The sequence below is a fragment of the Phyllobates terribilis genome, unplaced genomic scaffold (assembly GCF_046119375.1).
Source record: "Phyllobates terribilis strain yellow unplaced genomic scaffold, ASM4611937v1 Scaffold_11__3_contigs__length_659146591, whole genome shotgun sequence".
Taxonomy (NCBI): Eukaryota; Metazoa; Chordata; class Amphibia; order Anura; family Dendrobatidae; genus Phyllobates; species Phyllobates terribilis.
In genome coordinates this window covers 580,910,606-580,931,167 of record NW_027362771.1, presented here as the reverse complement: position 1 = coordinate 580,931,167, position 20,562 = coordinate 580,910,606, and the positions used below count along the sequence as shown (strand labels likewise).

General features: G+C 47.2%; 2 protein-coding genes across 2 annotated transcripts; both read right to left on the bottom strand.

The window, feature by feature from the left end:
- Nucleotides 1-1,895: 1,895 nt before the first annotated feature.
- On the bottom strand, nucleotides 1,896-17,071 carry LOC141166971 (dynein light chain Tctex-type protein 2B-like). The gene is made up of 5 exons (XM_073654218.1): nucleotides 16,981-17,071; nucleotides 12,247-12,421; nucleotides 8,873-8,977; nucleotides 6,229-6,285; nucleotides 1,896-3,815 (listed from the first exon to the last, which is right to left on the bottom strand). Exons 2-5 carry the CDS (start codon nucleotides 12,331-12,333, stop codon nucleotides 3,468-3,470), a joined length of 597 nt encoding a protein of 198 aa, XP_073510319.1. The 5' UTR covers nucleotides 12,334-12,421; nucleotides 16,981-17,071; the 3' UTR covers nucleotides 1,896-3,467.
- Nucleotides 17,072-18,157: 1,086 nt separating this feature from the next.
- On the bottom strand, nucleotides 18,158-20,555 carry TIMM29 (translocase of inner mitochondrial membrane 29). The gene is made up of 2 exons (XM_073654217.1): nucleotides 20,306-20,555; nucleotides 18,158-19,050 (listed from the first exon to the last, which is right to left on the bottom strand). Exons 1-2 carry the CDS (start codon nucleotides 20,475-20,477, stop codon nucleotides 18,458-18,460), a joined length of 765 nt encoding a protein of 254 aa, XP_073510318.1. The 5' UTR covers nucleotides 20,478-20,555; the 3' UTR covers nucleotides 18,158-18,457.
- Nucleotides 20,556-20,562: the final 7 nt, after the last annotated feature.

Below are 20,562 nucleotides of genomic sequence, written 5' to 3'. Positions count from 1 at the left end.
CATTAGGATGGAGCAACTCCGTTCATTCTCTATGGGACTGACGGGAAAACTCCACAGCCCCATAGGCAATGAACGGAGCGGCGGGCGGCCGGGCAGGCGCATGGCTCCATGCTAATGGGGAAAAATGTGCCCCCTTCTGCCGACTGTCCGGGATCCACTGGTCCAAGTAAGTTATCACCTATCCCGTAGAGTGGAGAGAAGTCATCTTAGCTGGATGACCCCTTTAAGTTACCCTCTATTCATTGGATAGGGAATAACTTTGTGTTTACCATGTGTCCCACAGCTGGGACCCTCGAGATCAGGACCTCGGGTCGTGCAGTGACCCCCTAGATCAGGGGGTGTCCCAGATACCGGACCCTCAGATTGATAAAGTGAGTGTTGGGAATAAAGGTTGTCAGAGGACACCAAGTGAATTGCTGGTTGTTGCAGCACACGAGCGCCGCAGCCGCTTTCCACCACGGCGCTCTCTCCATAAAATAATCATTATTATTGCTGATTTTTCACTTTTTTTTATTGCCCCTTTTTCATGGTTTTTTTTATTATTGCCGCTTTTTCATTTTTTTATTATTGCCGCTTTTTCCTGTTTTTTTTGCTGCTTCCACAGATTTTAAATAAAGTTATTATTTCCTGAATTATTTTTATTCATGTCCTTAGTGGCTAGTTCATGCATGGCACGTGTGTTTATTATAGGACAGCGGCTCTGGTCCTCAGGAACTTCTCACACCCTTTGTTTCCAGAAGAATGGAGCAGCCGCCCTAACTAAGATGGCGGCCCCTGCCTCAGCACGCCGGCCACGTGATACCGAGAGGCGTGATAAAGGACTGGAGAGGGGAAAAGGGGCGCGGTCACTCATTCATTCGCCGGCTGCCAATCAGCTGCTGGATGCGGCGTCTCGCTCTCGGCGAGGCTTGAACCGCACTGGGCGAGAGAGTGACGCATGCGCAGTCAGTGCTCCACTGCGGCTGAGAATGTTCACGTGACATGAGCCCATCCAGCCCGTGGGGTAGTTGGTATTTTTTGTGACATAATAATGGAGTGAGGTGGTTACCTATGTGACCCAACTTCAATGATTTGCCCCCCCACCCCTGACTCAGTACCGGTCCATTTACAGTCAGATATAAAAGAATGCCAGTGTTTGTTTTTTTTACAAAATAATTTGCATAGATGTCCCCAGTAAATGCCCCTATAAAGAAAATATGCCCCTTTAAGAAAATATTAAAGGGATTTTCCATTTTTGTAAAACCTCTGTGCCATGACCTCAGTTCGGGTAGAGCCGTTGAGCTCAGTGATTGGCAGCAGCGCTGTTGATGTGACAGGCTGTAACAGGCACTGGGATCAGCGATGGAGGCTTAACAGCATTAGACCGGGGGAGGGGGGTTAAGGCACAGCTGTGTGTCAGTTGGTCACCATAGTAACCACATGCTGAGGGACATCCTGCACCGTTTTCTGCTTTGATGACACCCGTGACTGACAGCAGCTGCCTTGTCCTGTTGTGTTGACGCGCCATCACAGTTCCTGACCACTAGGGGGCAGTTATTGTGACCGTGCAGTGGAGATAAACCGGTCCCTGTATCCCAGTGCGCCATGTCCGTGGCTGCGATGTTTGATACCAGCGGAGAAGGGTCCGGGGCGGATTGTCGCGGTTTCGCTCATTTATTTCTAGTGAAGACATAGTGGGATCTTAAAGGGGGTTTCCACTATTTTTGAAAGCTCCCTCAATGGGGCAATACATGACGGCTACAGTCAATCAGTGATGACTGATCAGTTGCAGCCTTGACATTCTGTTTGAGCCAGCGGAAAAATGAAGCAGCGGCACTGGTCCGGTACAGGATAATGACACTCGGGGTACAGGACAATGACGCTGACACGCGGGGTGCAGGATAATAACACTCGGGGTACAGGACGATGACGCTGACACTCGGGGTACAGGACGATGACGATGACGCTGACCCTCGGGGTACAGGACGATGACGCTGACCCCCTGGGTACAGGACAATGACGTTGACAATCGGGGTACAGGACAATGACGCTGACACTCGGGGTACAGGATAATGACGCTGACACTCGGGGTACAGGTTAATGACACTCGGGGTACAGGATAATGACGCTGACACTCGGTGTACAGGATGATGACACTCGGGGTACAGCATAATGACACTGACACTCGGGGTACAGGATAATGACACTTGGGTTACAGGACAATGACGCTGACACTCGGAGTACAGGATAAGGACACTGACACTTGGGGTGCAAGATAATGACACTGACGCTCGGGGTGCAGCATAAGGACACTGACACTTGGGGTACAGGACGATGACGCTGACCCTCGGGGTACAGGACAATGACGCTGACACTCGGAGTACAGGATAAGGACACTGACACTTGGGGTACAGGATAAGGACGCTGACACTCGGGGTGCAAGATAATGACACTGACACTTGGGGTACAGGATAATGATACTGACACTTGGGGTACAGGATAAGGACGCTGACACTCGGGGTGCAAGATAATGACACTGACGCTCGGGGTGCAGCATAAGGACACTGACACTTGGGGTACAGGATAATGACACTGACACTAGGGGTACAGGATAATCACACTGACACTCGGGGTACAGGATAATGATGCTGACACTCGGGGTGCAGGATAATGACACACACTCAGGGTACAGGATAATGACACTTGGGGTACAGGATAATGACACTGATACTCGGGGTACAGGATAATGACACTTGGGGTACAGGATAATGACACTCAGGATACAAGATAATGACGCTGACATTCGGGGTGCAGGATAATGAGATGATGACGCTGACACTCTGGCTGCAGGATGAGATGATGACACTTGGGGTGCAGGATATGGACACGTTGATATTTGAGGTACCACTACGCCCCTCGTTCTCCAGCTTTCCATTGGCAGCTGGTCACAAACACTTCTATTCATAAAGGTCGGGGATTTCTATTCTGGAGAATAAATCTGATCCCACATCACAGCCGATAACTGAGCACCGGACACTGGATCTGTAACCAGACCCTGAAGGTTTATTGGGACGTCTTACACATTAGATTCATGGTGAGATATTCGTGTGATGTCCAGACGTGGGGGGTGGGGGGGGGCTGGTAGCGGTTTTCGGGGTAGTTACATATATATATATGACTTTTCGCTGACGTTATGCCCCATAGTGTCCGTCTTAGCTGGACATTTGATGCTGCGCGCAGCCCACCAGACTCCAATACAGGGGGCTGTGTGATGGGCATCATTAGTGCCCCCTGATTAACCCTTTAAGAGCATCTGAAAACTCCATTTCCCCATAACTACTAGAGACAGCAGAGTCTGACAAGTCTGTTTTCCCTCCATAGTTTCTTTGTATGCGGCGGGCAGAGTAATGTCCTTGGGTCCACGGCCGGGGTGGCATTGACGACAGACAGGACATATAGTGACGGCCACATAGCAGGCCCACACAGTGTCACTCGCAGAATACCATGTATACAGACACCACACAGAACAGACTATCATTCTGGTACACGTGAGCTGCATAATTGTCAGCATGGGGGTCCCAGAGGCAGCGGCTGACCACTTTGATGTCTTCCTGACCCCTCTCGCCCATGGTGGCCACACATAGCATCTTGTATCGTGCAGGTAAGACCTTCTTCACCTGGCTCCTGATCTCCTCGCTGATCTCCTTCACTAGCGATGGCACTTTTTGGGGCTCATAGGTGGTGTCCCCCAACCGTAATGGGAGATAGCTTTCCAGAATGTTCCTTATGGCGGAGACCTGGACCTTCTCTGGTGGCCGGGAGGCAAATGACGGAGGCTGGGGGGGTTAGAGAAAGCAGAAATAGGTCAGTACATGGCGAAGTCGTCTCAGAGGGCCCCTCTTCGCCTTCAATAAATATAACGTTTTAATTTCTTCTTTGATACCATTATATCAGGGTGTTTTTTTACGGTATGAGCTGTAGTCTTTTATAGGCACCACTTTTTGATCCATACGACTTCTCCAAAATCATTTTATTCCATTTTTTTGGGTGGGGGGTGTAAAATCCTTAAAAATCTGTGATTTTGCCATTTCGATTGCACACACGGCGATAACAAATATATTTTTTTCTTATTTCTTTTTTAATTATTTAATATTTTTATTATTTATTTTGATATATTTTTTCATATTTTGGATTTTAATTACAGGAAAAAGGCGGTGATATGGACTTTTATAATTTTGTATTTTTTTTTCATTTTTATTTGTCCCCTCTAGGGGACTCAGACGTATTTCAAACCTCCTAAATGTTGCGGTTACTATTGTCAGCGGCATCTAAAGAGGTTAAATTGCTGCGATCGGAGCACTGGGTGGCGGCCATATAACATGGCTCCTGAGCACTCTCTATACATACCGTATGTTGGGTTCTGCAAATCAAAGCCTGGGCAGAGTGCAGCCCACCAGTCACCCTGGGCCCAGGCAGAGTGAAGACCCCCAGTCACCCTGGCCCAAGTCAGAGTTCAGCCCACCAGTCACCCTGGGCCAAGGCAGAGTGCGGCCCCCCCAGTCACCCTGGCCCCAGTCAGAGTTCAGCCCACCAGTCACCCTGGGCAGAGGGTGGCTCCCCCAGTCACCCTGGGCCCATACAGAGGGCAGCCCCCGGTCCCCCTTGGCCCGGGCATAGTGTGGCCCCCCAGTCAGAGTTTGTCGCCCCTGTCACCCTGGGCCCAGGCAGAGTGTGGCCCCCAAGTCACCCTGGGCCCAGGCAGAGTGTGGCCCCCAAGTCACCCTGGGCCCAGGCAGAGTGTGGCTCCCCAGTCACCTTGGGCCCAGGCAGAGTGTGGCCTCCCCAGTCACACTAGGCCCAGGCAGAGTGCGGCCCCCCCAGTCACCCTGGGCCCGGACAGAGTGCGCCCCCCCCCAGTCACCCTGGGCCCAAGCAGATGGCGGCCCCAAGTCACAATAAGCCCGGACAGAGGGTGGCCCCCCCAGTCACTCTGGGCCCGAGCAGAGGGCGGCCCCCCCAGTCACCCTCGGCCCAGACAGAGTGCGGCCCCCCCAGTCACCCTGGGCCTAAGCTGAGGGTGGCCCCCAGTCACCATAAGCCCGGACAGAGGATGGCCCCCCCAGTTACCCTGGGCCCGAGCAGAGGGCGGCCCCCCCAGTTACCCTGGGCCCAGACAGAGTGCGCCCCCCCCAGTCACCCTGGGCCTAAGCTGAGGGCGGCCCCCAGTCACCATAAGCCCGGACAGAGGATGGCCCCCCCCAGTTACCCTTGGCCCGGGCATAGTGTGGCCCCCCAGTCAGAGTTTGTCGCCCCTGTCACCCTGGGCCAAGGCAGAGTGTGGCCCCCAAGTCACCCTGGGCCCAGGCAGAGTGTGGCCTCCCCAGTCACCTTGGGCCCAGGCAGAGTGTGGCCTCCCCAGTCACCTTGGGCCCAGGCAGAGTGCGCCCCCCCCCCCCAGTTACCCTGGGCCCGGACAGAGGGTGGCCCCCCCCAGTCACCGTGGGCCCAGACAGAGGGCGGTGACCCAGTCACCCTGGACCCGAGCAGAGGGTGGTGACCCAGTCACCCTGGGTCCGAGCAGAGGGCGGTGACCCAGTCACCCTGGGCCCAGGTGGAGTGCGGCCCCCCAGTCACTCTCTTCCCCTGTTTTTTTGCCACCAACCCTGAGTAAGTAGCATTACAAATGCTAGGAGAGTGGACTGATCAGAGATCTATAAATATCCATATTTCTTCGGTTCAGCAGGGCGTTAAGAAAAAGCATTCATTATTTTGGGAGAAATGACCTCTTATGTAATAAATGGGCCCTTTAAGTAAAATTTAAATGTTTGCTTTACTTCAGAACTGCAAAAAAAAAAAAAAATGTCACCCGGTTACGTGCTATTGTTGCCATGACTACAGAATTTGATGAAGTTCTGAGTTTCTGCTTTTGCACTGCAGAACTCAGAACGATGGCAAATCTTGTCGCCATGCCAACGACAGCATGGGCCCGGGAGCTGTGCCGCGTATACAATGTCAGCCGCCATCGAGGCGTTCTCAACACACGTATGTATATCACCCGGAAGGAGGAAAGTGACCGATCTGAGAGGAGGTCTATGAGGAATTCATAGGTGGGGGCCACATCTGGTGTCTTCGAGGGTATACAGTATATATAATTTCTACCCCTGACCATGATCGAAAACGGCGCCCCTGCCACCCTGGAGATCGTTTCTTTCTGCTATGTTGCCCAATGGGCAAGATGGCGGCACTCACCTGCGGTTCTACTATTTCAATCTTCTTCACCAGCGCCACCTTCTGGGCTCGTCTCTCCTAACCGAGACACAAGGGGATGAGAACAACATGGCTGCCATCATCAAGAACAGGGAGATTTAAGCTCAAAGAAGCCATTGACTACAGCATGGCACCTACATTTACACAGCTGAGGTCACCCCCATAAACAGTGCTGGACTCAGTGCTCCTAGATACAGTGCCAGCCACAAAGTGTGCCAATTAAGAGTGCTCGTAAACTCGTCCACATTAAAAGTGCCATCGCTAATAGTGCCAGCAAAGGGGTATTACTATAAAGAATGGCAGATAGAAAGCAAAGTGCCAGTCTAAGAGTGCCCCTCTAATCAGTGTCAGCCTGAGAGTAATCACGTAAGCAGTGCTATAATGCCCTATAACCAGTTTCAGACAGAGTGATGATATAAGCAGTGCCCCTCCAGCCTCACTGTGATCACATAAGCAGGTCCAAAATGCCCCTATAACCAGCGTCAGACAAAGAGAGATCACATAATGAGTATCAAAGTACCCCCTATAATAAGTGCTATACAGAGAGTGATCACATAAGCAATGACAGAGTAACCCTATAACCAGTGTCAGCCAGAGAGTGATCACATAAGCAATGGCAGAGTAACCCTATAACCAGTGTCAGAGAGTGATCAAATAAGCAATGACAGAGTCACACTATAACCAGTGTCAGAGTGATCACATAAGCAATGGGTGAGTAACCCTATAACCAGTGTCAGACAGAGAGTGATCACATAAGCAATGGCAGAGTAACCCTATAACCAGTGTCAGACAGAGTGATCACATAAGCAATGCCAATGTGCCCCTATAACCAGTGTCAGACAGAGTGATCACATAAGCAGTGTCAATATTTCCCTCTAAATAGTCTGAGAGTCATCCAGGCTGTCCCTATAAACAGTGCTAGACTGAGAGCAAGGACATACACAGTATCTCACTAAAAAAGTGCCAGTCTGAGATTGACCGCCAATGCTAATGTTTCCCTATAAACATTGCCAGACAGGAATTGTCCCTATAAACTGTTGGTAGCCAAAGACTGCTGATATTAAGAATACAAAGCAGAGAATGTCCCCATAATCAGTGTCAGTCTGAGAGTGATTACACATGCAGTGCCCATATGCCTGATAGTGTCAGATAGAGAATAACCCAATATACCCCTATAAACAGTGCTTCTATAAATAGTCAACCTGCATGGCCCCTATACACAGTACCAGGGAATATGTTTTAGTGCAGATAAAATGAGATGTGGGCACAGAGCAGTGAATATGGACCGGACTCCAGGACTGGTTCCATAATCACTCCTGTAGATGAACGCAGCTCCCCCTGCAGAGGTCCGCCATCATGCTGCCCATTATCTCATGAATATCTGAAGCCGCAGTCCGTCATTTATCTGCAGTAAGCACTTTTGTATGATAATATACAGTGTATTCCTTTTATTATTTCCCTTTTATAGCCTGCAGGTGTCGCTGTCTCCACTGCTACATAATGTAGCTATGGAAAAAATGAACTCTTTCTAGGCAGTGGCGTGAATAAGTGCTGACCCCTACTGGTTAATAGTGGTATTACAAAATATCTAAATATTCATAGTGTAAAATAAAACCTTATACTTTGTTCTCTCTGACCAATTTGGAGACACAGCCCGTCACTCATTGCCGGACAGAGCCCTCATGACTGCCGGCCAAATTACTCCCTTGTATCACAAGTTCATCCAAATCATCCTGGTTCATGACCAGAATACCAAACCTTCCAACTGTGGCACTGACCTTCCAATCCATATACCTTTTTTTTTTTTTTTTACTGCGACCTCCAATGATCAGCTCAAATTGGTAGGATAACTTAGCAGGAAGTGCTCATCTTCCCTGCAGCACCCCCAGAGGGGAAATAAAGCATTACATAGAATCTATTAAAAAAAAAAAGTTGTAGAAAAGTTGTGAAAGTTTTAAACAGTAACTAAACTTTGTTTTAATCATTTTGTGCAGCATGGAAGGTTATGTAACTTTGCACATTACTTTTATTAGGGGATTTGTCTTCATTTCAGTAAAAAAAAAATAACAAATAAATGTAAGTGGCTGCCAAATCCAACTTTTCCCCTATTTGTCTGCATTCAGCTGCACTGATATCTCATTTGGAGTACAGATGATGGCAGTGATGGGTCAGCAACTGTCTCCTCCTCTGAGCTTCTCCCCCAGAGGTAGTGACCTATCACTGCCATCATCTGTACTCCAAATGAGTACGTCCATGCAGCTGAAGGCAAGCACATAGACTGGGCAAAAACAAGGGTTTGGAAGACACATCCAATTTTTTTTTTCACTGAAATTAAGAAAAATCTACTAATAAAAGTGATATGTAAAGTTTCATAACGACGGATGACGGATACAATTATTAAAAATAAAATAAAAAATATAATAATAAAAAAAGTTTAGTTCCTCTTTAAAGCAGAAGTCTCAGCAATTTATTCCCTCAGCAATAATACATGGACATGCCAGATCCTCCAGAGTGAGAGACACTATAGCTATTCCTTGGCTAATAGAGGATGATTATAGCCTTGTATCACACACATATATATATATACACACACACACACACACACACACACAGGCATAGAACTTACCTTCAGGTTCTTGGTCATCCTTTGGGCAGCGAGCAGACCAGTAAGACTCCACGATGCTTGATTACTGATGGACACATTGCCCAGGAAGGGCTTACTCCTCATAGGCTGCACATGGGAGAAGTGCGGCATTATTATATATACTCGCTCAGAAGTCCCGGGTGCAATATAATCATACGTTGCTTATTCTGGCCCACGGGCCGCACCTTGCAGCCGCTTTCCCCACCCCGACGTCCCGATTTCACTGCTGTCTCCATCCTCTAGATGCAGTTAGTTAGTAGTGAATATAATGGAGGATGAGGGAGCCGCTAAATCCTTCTTCCACTATTCAGTGTGTGCAACAGCAGATGCCATGACGTCACTGCATCTCGTCTCTCATCTGCCGTGCGGAGCGTCAGTGCGCACAGAAAAGACAGGAGCAGAGCGCCCGGGGAACAGGAGAGAGGTATATGTTTTTTTTCTAATATGTGTGGCCAGATACTGTGTATAGGGGGCTTAGTGGGGCTATGTGGGGGCTCATACTGTATATAGGGCGCTATGTAGGAGCTCATACTCTATAGTGGGGCTATGTGGGGGCTCATACTGTATATAGGGGGCTATGTAGGAGCTCATACTATATATAGGGGCTATGTGGGAGCTCATACTGTATATAGGGGCAATGTGGGAGCTCATACTGTATATAGGGGGCTATGTGGGAGCTCATACTGTATATAGGGGGGCTATGTGGGAGCTCATACTGTATATAGGAGGCTATGTGGGAGCTCATACTGTATGTAGGAGTCTATATGGGAGATCATTCTGTATATAGGGGGCAATGTGGGAACTCATGCTGTATATAGGGGGGTTTCATTGTATATAGGGGAGCTATGTGTTGGGGCTCATACTGTATATAGTAGGGCTGTGTAGGCTCATGCTGTTCTCCATTATTGGCACCCCTTCATTTTTTCATAGAATGTACAATATTTTCAGAAATAAATGGAAATGTACCAAAGTTATATCCTCAGGATTTTTTAATTAGTGGCCCAAAGTAATACCACAATAAAACATTGAAATTGCAACCTGGAAGTTGAAAAACAAAGAAGAAACAGAATAAACAGCATGTGCAGCAATAAAGGCCCCCTAATGAATACTTGGTTGCCCCCCTAATGAATACTTGTTTGCACACCCTTTGGCATTGCTGACAGCCTCCAGACATTTTTTGTAGCCATCTATAAGCTTCTTGCTCTTCTCAGCTGGAATTTCCCCCCACTCTTCCTTTGCAGTTTGTTCAAGCTCTTGAATGTTTGCAGGGTTCTTTTTCCCAATGGCAGATTTCAGCTCACCCCAAAGATTTTCAATGGGATTGAGGTCAGGACTTATTGCTGGCCATTTTAAAACAGTCCATTTTTTCTTTTTCAACCATGATCTTCAACTTAAACCTTACACTGGGTAGGACATTTTTATCTAAAATCTCTTGCTAATTCTCTGATTTCATGATTTCTGTGATAAGGTCAAGGCCTCCACTACCAGACACAGCAAAGCAACCCCACAGCATTATGGATCTTCTAACATGCTTAACTGTTGGTAAGGTGTTCTTTTCCTTATAAGCTTCATTGTGCTGTCTGTAAGCAAACTTTGCATTGCCAAAAAGCTCTATTTTTGTTTCATCTGTCCACAGAACATTTTCCCAGAAGGATTGTGGTTTGTCAAGTTACTCTTTGGCAAAGATCAGTCGTTCCTTTTTATGTCTTTTCTTCAGCAATGGTTTCTTCCTTGGCATTTGCTCATAAAGCTTCTGCTTGGTTTAGTGTGTGGCGTATCGTACTTGTTGAAACCATGACCCCAAACTGTTCCAGGTATAACGTTGTGTTTTTTTCCACCATTCGCACCAACCTTCAAAGACATCTCTTGTCAATTTTCCTCTTCCCCCCATGTACAGGGAGGTTCTTGATGGTTCCATGCTTGGCAAACTTCTTAATAACATTGAGCACTGTTGAAACTTGGATACCAAGGTCTTTGGAGATGGCCTTGTACCCTTTGGAAGTCTTGTGTTTGCTAATAATAGCAGTTCTGATGTCTTCAGAGAGCTCCTTTGTCTTCACCATTGTGACAAAGGAACATGGCCTACCATGTGGCTTATTAAAACACTGAAGTTATCATTCATTGGCTAATTCATGTCACATTGATACCGACAATTAATCACAGGTGAATCTCTTTTGTGATTTACTACAGGCGAGTCAAAATGTGTTTCCATACTAAATGAATGTAAAGGGGGCCAATACCAGTATCCTAGTAAGCTTTAGGTTTCTCTATTTGTCCCTCCAATTGTTTTTTTGTTTTAAATTATTGTTTATCATTTGCTCTTTTGTATTTAACACAAGTCTCTATCCAAAAAACTGTTTAACTTTATTATGCACTTAAACTTCATGGGTGCCAATAACGATGAGCAGGACTGTATATAGGGGGCTGTGTGGGGATTCATACTGTATGTAGGGGGCTGTGTTTTGGCTCATACGGTATATAGGGGGGCTGTGTGCAGGTTCATATGGTATATAGGGGGCTGTGTGGGGATTCATAATGTAAATAGAGGGCTGTGTGGGGTTTCATGCTGTATATAGGGGAGCTGTGTGTGGGGGCTCATACTGTATATCGGAGGTCTGTGTGGGGGCTCATACTGTATATCGGAGGTCTGTGTGGGATCATGCTGTATATAAGGGGGTTGTGTGGGGGCTCATACTGTATATAGTGGGCTGTGTGCGGGGCATATGGTATATAGGGGGATGTCAGCATACTTAATTCTGATCAATATTAAGTGATACAATTAATATTATATAAAATAGTGATACTTAATATGTTAATATTAATACTGAGCAGAATTTATTTCAGCCTATTAGTGTGGCCCCTCAGGAAAATTAATTGACTTAATTACCCCCCCACACTACAGTATTACATTGTACGAGCCTATAGTCTCCTCTGTGCTTCTGTATAACGTCACGCCTGTAATAATGTTATTACACACTACCTCTTTATCACCTCGGTTTTGGTTCTGTGTTATAGGGTGATAATAGTGCAGCGCTCACCGCAGACCTGATATATGGCTATAATGCTCCAGTCTGTGTAATAAGGTCAGTGCTGTGTTCAGTCTCATGATATAATGTGGCTCCAGCAAACTGCAGCACAATTCATGGTCTAAATATGGAGCGTCAAGGCTGAGCCGGCCGGGGGTCTCCCTCCTGACCCCAAATTATACTGTTGAGCTTGGAACAGGAGACCCCCGGCCGCACATCAGACCACGAATGTCCGACTTACTCATTGCGGTTGTGCTGCAATCAGCGATATAATAAGCTTATAACTCTACAGCAGACATTATAATGCTACAGCTCAGTCACACACTTTACCATTTTCTGTCCCGCTTTGTCGGCGTTGTCCAGGCTGATCCGCACGCTGGCCACAGAGGCCCTCTTCCCACTGGTCTTGGATGCCATGGTGGCCGGTGGTGCTCCCCTCTCCAGCAGCGGCACAGCGGCGTTGTGTTGGAGACACGGCTCCTGGTAAATACTGCGCTGTGTGTACCTGGACGAGGAGAATCTGTCATGTGTCACCTGCGCTCTGACAACTAAGCCTTTATGTCAATAAATAGAGTCGAGCGGCTCCGGTGAGGGCGCGCTCCATTCACAGGGGAAAGCCCGGACCACAAAGGGTGAAGCCTGGGACCACAAAGGGTAACCAGGGCACGAGAAAGGAGGCACGAAAACATGGGAAAAGACAGAACCCATCTGCCAGGAAAAGTAGTGTAATATGTGAGTGTCACAAAGTGCTGCCCCCCAGAGACAGAAGCCATTCTGGCCACAAGGTTATAACTTCCATCTGCTTCTGGGAAGCTGGAGGCAACCAACATGTCCGACGCTCCTAGAGTTGTGTCTGTACATCCAGCATCTCACCCCCCAGTGTATAACATCAAGCCCCTCACCCCCCAGTGTATAACATCCGGCCCCTCGCCCCCCCCCCCCCCCCCCCAGTGTATAACATCCGGCCCCTCACCCCCCCCAGTGTATAACATCCGGCCCCTCACCCCCCCCCAGTGTATAACATCCGGCCCCTCACCCCCCAGTGTATAACATCCAGCCCCTCACCCCCCCAGTGTATAACATCCAGCCCCTCACCCCCCCCAGTGTATAACATCCGGCCCCTCACCCCCCCAGTGTATAACATCCAGCCCCTCGCCCCCCCCAGTGTATAACCTCCGGCCCCTCACCCCCCAGTGTATAACCTCCGGCCCCTCACCCCCCCCCCCCCAGTGTACAGTCATGGCCAAAAGTATTGAGAATGAGACAAATAGTAGTTTTTCCAAAGTTTACTGCTTCATTTTTTGTAATGGCAATTTGCATATACTCCTGAATGTCAAAGAGTGATCAGCTTAACAGCAATTACTGTACTTGCAAAGTCAATATTTGCCCAGAAAATGAACTTTAACCCCCAAAACACATTTCAACATCATTGCAGTCCTGCCTTAAAAGGAGCAGCTAACATCGTTTTAGTGATTGATCCATTAACACAGGTGTGGGTGTTGATGAGGACAGGGCTGGCGATCAATCAGTCATGATTAAGTAAGAATGACATCACTGGACACTTTAAAAGGAGGCTGGTTCTTGGTATCATTGTTTCTCTTCAGTTAACCATGGTTATCTCTAAAGAAACACGTGCAGCCATCATTGCACTGCACAAAAATGGCCTAACAGGGAAGAGTATCGCAGCTACAAAGATTGCACCTCAGTCAACAATCTATCGCATCATCAAGAACTTCAAGGAGAGAGCTTCCATTGTTGTCAAAAAGGCTCCAGGGCGCCCAAGAAAGACCAGCAAGCGCCAGGACCGTATCTTAAAACTGTTTCAGCTGCGGGATCGGACTACCAGCAGTGCCGAGCTTGCTCAGGAATGGCAGCAGGCTGGTGTGAGTGCTTCTGCACGCACTGTGAGGAGGAGACTCTTTGAGCAAGGGCTGGTTTCAAGGAGGGCAGCAAAGAAGCCACTTCTCTCCAGAAAAAACATCAGGGACCGACTGATATTCTGCAAAAGGTACAGGGAGTGGACTGCTGAGGACTGGGGCAAAGTCATTTTCTCTGATGAATCCCCTTTTCGATTGTTTGGGACATCTGGAAAACAGCTTATTCGGAGAAGAAGAGGTGAGCGCTACCACCAGTCTTGTCTCATGCCAACTGTAAAGCATCCTGAAACCATTCATGTGTGGGGTTGCTTCTCAGCCAAGGGAATCGGCTCACTCACAGTCTTGCCTAAAAACACAGCCATGAATAAAGAATGGTACCAGAATGTCCTCCAAGAGCAACTTCTCCCAACTGTCCAAGAGCAGTTTGGCGCCCAAAAATGCCTTTTCCAGCATGATGGAGCACCTTGCCATAAAGCAAAGGTGATAACAAAATGGCTCATGGAACAAAACATAGAGATTTTGGGTCCATGGCCTGGAAACTCCCCAGATCTTAATCCCATTGAGAACTTGTGGTCAATCATCAAGAGACGGGTGGACAAACAAAAACCAACAAATTCTGGCAAAATGCAAGCATTGATTATGCAAGAATGGACTGCTATCAGTCAGGATTTGGTCCAAAAGTTGATTGAGAGCATGCCAGGGAGAATTACAGAGGTCTTGAAGAAGAAGGGGCAACACTGCAAATATTGACTTGCTGCATTAACTCATTTTAACTGTCAATATAACCTATTGGTACTCATAATATGATTGCAATTATATTTCTGTATGTGATATAAACATCAGACAAACACTAATAAAAACCAGAGGCCAGCAGATCATGTGAAAATATAATTTTGGTGTCATTCTCAAAACTTTTGGCCATGACTGTATAACATCCGGCCCCTCGCCCCCTCCACTGTATAACCTCCGGCCCCTTGCCCCCCCCCCACCCCCAAGTGTATAACATCCGGCCCCTCACCCACCAGTGTATAACATCTGGCCCCTCGCCCCCCCCCAGTGTATAACATCTGGCCCCTCACCCCCCCCAGTGTATAACCTCCGGCCCCTCGCCCCCCAGTGTATAACCTCCGGTCCCTCGCCCCCCCCAGTGTATAACCTCCGGTCCCTCGCCCCCCCCCAGTGTATAACATCTGACCCCTCGCCCCCCCCCAGTGTATAACCTTCTCCCCCTGTGTATAACATCCGGCCCCTCGCCCCCCCCAGTGTATAACCTCCGGTCAATTGCCCACCCCCCAGTGTATAACCTCCGGACCCTCGCCCCCAGTGTATAACCTACAGTCCCTTGCCCCCAGTGTATAACATCCGGCCCCTCACACCCCAGTGTGTATAACCTCTGCACCCCCTTCCCCGATGTATAACATCCGGCCCCTTGCTCCTCTAGTATATAACATTTGCATCCTCGCCCTGCCATCTGCCGTGTGGTGGGGCAGAGCTCACTGATACCAACGTGATCCTGTAATCGGAGCCACTGGGGTAACAAGTCCGTTCATTACATTTCTTCCCTTCTAAATCTTCCCACATCACCTGTGAGTGATATTATTGAGAAGTGGAAGGAAGCGCAACTCAGCTACAAATTGGAGACCGCATAACGATGCAAAGTGGGGGGCCGAGTGCTGAGGAGCAGACAGCAGAAAAGTCACTGACGCTCTGCTGACTCCATAACTACAGAGTCCAGACCTCCTCTAGCATAACATCAGCACAAACACTGCGCCCCCACCTGGAGCTTCATGGCCGAGCAGCTGCATGCAGCCATACATCACCAAGCACAATGCCGAGCGTTGGATGGAGAGGTGTAAAGCTGCCACCACTGGACGTTGGAGGAGACATGTACTGTGCAGTGACTGATCGCACTTCTCTATCTGGCGTCTGGAGGAGTCTGGGTTTGGTGATTCCAGGAGAACGTTACCCCCTGACTGCATTGTGCCTCTGTAGAGATGGTGGAGGAGGATAACCCTATTGGCTTGTTATCAGGAGTCGGCATTGGGCCCTTTGTTCTTCAGCACAAGACATTGTGGATAATTTTAGCTTCCTGCTTTGTGGGAACAGTTTGGGGGAAGACCCTTTTCTGTTCCCCAAGACTGTGCCCAGTGCACAAGGGTCATACAGACGTGGTTGGGAAATTTGATGGAAAAACATGACTGGCCGCACATGACCTCAGGCTCAACCAACACCTAGAATGGAGACTGTGAGCCTGGCCTCTACCCAACATCAGGGTCTGACCTCAGAAATGCTCAAAAGTCCCCACAGATGTTCGGGTATGTGCACCTAAAATATAAGCCCCTGCTGATTGGACTAAAACTTTACCCCCTATTCTGAATTGGTACAGGCAGTTTTCCCCTCTCTCTTTTAGGGTCTGGTTTGGGCCCTTCCTCCTGATACACAGCAGTAAGTACCTGGTTACACAGATAGCTCAGCACATGATAAACTGCGCTGAGCAAACAGTCCTGTCCAGACATGACCTGGATAATCACCTACAGATCAGAGGAGAGATACGGCTGAACAACAAGCTATTCACACGGCGGGATCTACTGTGCCAGAGAGTAATCCGCTGTGCTGGAGTAATCCCGCCTGGAAGTGCTGTACTGCTATACTGCATGCACAACCTCCTTATACCACGCCGCAGGGAGGGGGCGAAGCTTTACCTTCTGCTTACCTAAAGTAATCCTCCTCCCCATAGACTGCCTATAGTGTACTAAGCCCTCAACAAACTAACCAGGACTTGCTCATCCTGAGCTCACTGGTGCACACAAAAATCTACAGAGACGTCTGAAGCCAAACCGGGGACAACTCCTCAAAAATGCAGCGAATATATGAACCACTCAGGATGCGAGGAAAGATGGGAAACAACGCAGATGAGAGGTGGACATGTAAGGGTGGACATTAATTATTGGCAGGGGCACATTCCTACCCATCAGCTAAAACTTCAGCCAACAGGCATTTTCTTGACCCCCCGCATCCCACCCCTATTATCATGAACTCTCAGATTGGGTGTGATAAGAAAACGGCTGCCACAATCCTATTTTTCCCTTTGAACAGAACGATCAGACATGTTGAAATCCATCTGCACCATCTTTCTCTCAGAGAGCTGTGAGACCCCCGTACGCTGAACTACAGTTCCCAGCATTACCTGTAAAGCCGCAGCCCCTCACACTCCGCTGCCACAGCCGCTCCCTGACTCTCCGCTCCGAGGACACAACCTCTTATTATAAAGCCCTTAATTAGCGCAATTAATTACACAGCCGCCTTAATCCGGTGACGCCTCCGGTTGCTGCGGTGACTTTTTTCTCTGCATTGTCCCCCTCATTCTCGGCTTTTCTTGTTTAATGGTGGATCAGTAATGACGGGTCTGACCCGCACGGAGAGCAACAAAGGCTGAGTGTAAGCTATTGTCCTATGTTATCAGCCACAGGAGGGAGAAGATCAGAGCTTTGCACAGGTGGGACGTCATATAGGGGTGCACACGTGCATGGCTACTATTGTTTGTATGGGGTAAACACCATTGCTTTTGATCCCAATGACCTATGCCCATTTATTGACTCCAATTTCATGACAGTAACCTTAGGGGGGGGGGGGCACTTTTTTTTTTACTGCATTATTTTGGACTAAAATTCATTTTTGCAATTAGGTCTCACTATTTATAACTTTTTTTTTTATTTTTTTTTCTTTAGAGTTTGCTGCTGTGTTACGTTATCTATTGCTTGTTGCAGAACGAGTTAACTGAGAATCCATCAAGGAGCTCATTAGGCCATGGGCATAAAGTTTTTTTTCGAGCAGAAATTCTTCCAAATCTAAAAATTCCTCAAACTCTTGGGGGCTTTCCACTCAATTACAGGGTAAATGCCCCTTAAAGCCATGTTCACATGTAGTCTTTTTCTTTTTGCTGCATTTTTTATATACAAATTAAAAACTCCTTTTTAGAGTAAGAGCAAAAAGGCGTCAGAAACCTCATGCACTTTTTTTTCTCTTCCTGCCTGAACTTGATCAAATAACGTTGTAGTTGTCATGTATTTTCGAAGCAAAAAAAAAAAAAAAAAAAAAATTCTGAAAGCAGCGGGTTTTTTTTTTACTGCTAAAAGATTTTGGCTATAGTATGAAAAAAAAGAAATGTATATACACATGCATTAAAGTTGAAAAAAAAAAAAACAACAAAAATATCCCCTTTTATATTGACCTGATATTGGCAGCACAGACTGCCCTCTAGTGGTGATAACTGGTATACAATACATTAATAAATATATTGCTTTTTTTTTTTTTTATACTGTTAGAGCAGCAGAGCTGACTGCGATGGAGAACGGACGCTGGTCTTTTAGATAATATTTATTAAAAAAAAAAAAAAGTGCAATACCACTCACATCCGGTAGACAGGATGGTGCAGTTTCTACAAAAAGCAGCTTTATTTTCTAATTCTGGACAACCCCTTTAAGAGCATGTGTCCCATTCTGTTGTCAGACTCCTTATAAGTGCACTAATCCCCGCTTATTTCCAGTATAGAGCAGCGTGGCTTGTGTTATAATGGATGCCGGTGTGATCAGAGTCTGAACACAAGTCTATAACCTCAGCAATCTGCACACAGTAGTCCGGATACTAGAGCCCCCCCCATCCCGTCACTGGGGGTCTTCTTCACGCATAATGACCGGCTGGAATTTGATGTGATAGAGTTTCTCGTTTTCCTCGGAGTGCAGATCACTGTAGGAGATGGCTCTCATGCTGGAGGGAAGGTGACGGAACTCGTCCTCATTGATATCAAAGTCCTTCATCTTATTCCTCAGAAGCCACCAGTGTCCAAAGAAGCCGACGTCCAGCACCCGGGCAGGGAAGTCGGCCAGGCGGGGCTGCAGGTGCGGGCACTGGGTGTTGTACAGATCACAGTCCGGGGAATATGGAGCCTCGTACATCAGGGACAGACACAGAAGCTTCACGTGGCGCAGGCGGCCCTGGTGGCTCAGGTCCAGGAGACGCTGCACGTGGCCATCAGACGTCCCGCTCCTCGTCCAAGGGGAAAGGAGAAGAAGAGAGGCCGACGCTTCCAGGAGAGAACACTGAAAAGAGTCCTCAGAGGGGGCTTTAGACGAGCAGACCCCCACCCCTGCCAGCAGGGACAGATACACCGAGGCTTTCAGGGGGCGCTCTCTGGCCCCCACTACAATATCCTTACAGGCTTCCTTATAATCACGCAAGAGGCTCCTCGTCCAGATAACTGAGAAAAAGGAAGAAAATAAGTAGTTGTGTACATAGGGGGGCAGTATTACAGTAGTAGTTATATTCTTGCACATAGGGGGGCAGTATTACAGTAGTCATATTCTTGTACATAGGGGCAGTATTACAGTAGTTATATTCTTGTACATAGGGAGCAGTATTATAGTAGTTATATTCTTGTACATAGGGAGCAGTATTATAGTAGTTATATTCTTGTACATAGAGGGCAGTATTATAGTAGTTATATTCTTGTACATAGGGAGCAGTATTATAGTAGTTATATTCTTGTACATAGGGAGCAGTATTATAGTAGTTATATTCTTGTACATAGGGAGCAGTATTATAGTAGTTATATTCTTGTACATAGGGAGCAGTATTATAGTAGTTATATTCTTGTACATAGGGAGCAGTATTATAGTAGTTATATTCTTGTACATAGGGGGCAGTATTATAGTAGTTATATTCTTGTACATAGGGGGCAGTATTATAGTAGTTATATTCTTGTACATAGGAGGCAGTATTATAGTAGTTATATTCTTGTACATAGGGGGCAGTATTATAGTAGTTATTTTCTTGTACATAGGGGCAGTATTATAGTAGTTATATTCTTGTACATAGGGGCAGTATTATAGTAGTTATATTCTTGTACATAGGGGCAGTATTATAGTAGTTATATTCTTGTACATAGGGGGCAGTATTATAGTAGTTATATTCGTGTACATAGGGGGCAGTATTATAGTAGTTATATTCGTGTACATAGGGAGCAGTATTATAGTAGTTATATTCTTGTACATAGGGGGCAGTATTATAGTAGTTATATTCGTGTACATAGGGAGCAGTATTATAGTAGTTATATTCTTGTACATAGGAGCAGTATTATAGTAGTTATATTCTTGTACATAGGGGCAGTATTATAGTAGTTATATTCTTGTACATAGGGGCAGTATTATAGTAGTTATATTCTTGTACATAGGGAGCAGTATTATAGTAGTTATATTCTTGTACATAGGGGGCAGTATTATAGTAGTTATATTCTTGTACATAGGAGCAGTATTATAGTAGTTATTTTCTTGTACATAGGGGCAGTATTATAGTAGTTATTTTCTTGTACATAGGGGCAGTATTACAGTTATGTGCTGATCAGTCCCCTGTCGGATTTGCTCGGTTACATTACACCAGTGATCTGTCAGTGTCAGTCTGGCCCCACGTGTTCCTCCTATACTTTATCACCTACATTCTCTATGGCCACCACTCACCCATCTTCTTGTCCTTCATTCGCCCCCAAAACCCTGGCTTGGTTTCTGCAGCCACTGGAGCCGCAGTCCCGGAGCACGACCTCCTGAATAAAGCAGCTACACACCTCCCGGCCATGTCAGTCCTCCACCGCTGAGGCCACTTCCGGTTTCCGTACACTCTCAGTAGGTGCATCCTAATACTTTTTCCTCCACGGGACTATAGCCGCTTCAAGAAGTTCCATTTTTTTGTGCCGGAAGGACTGTCCTATTTAAATATT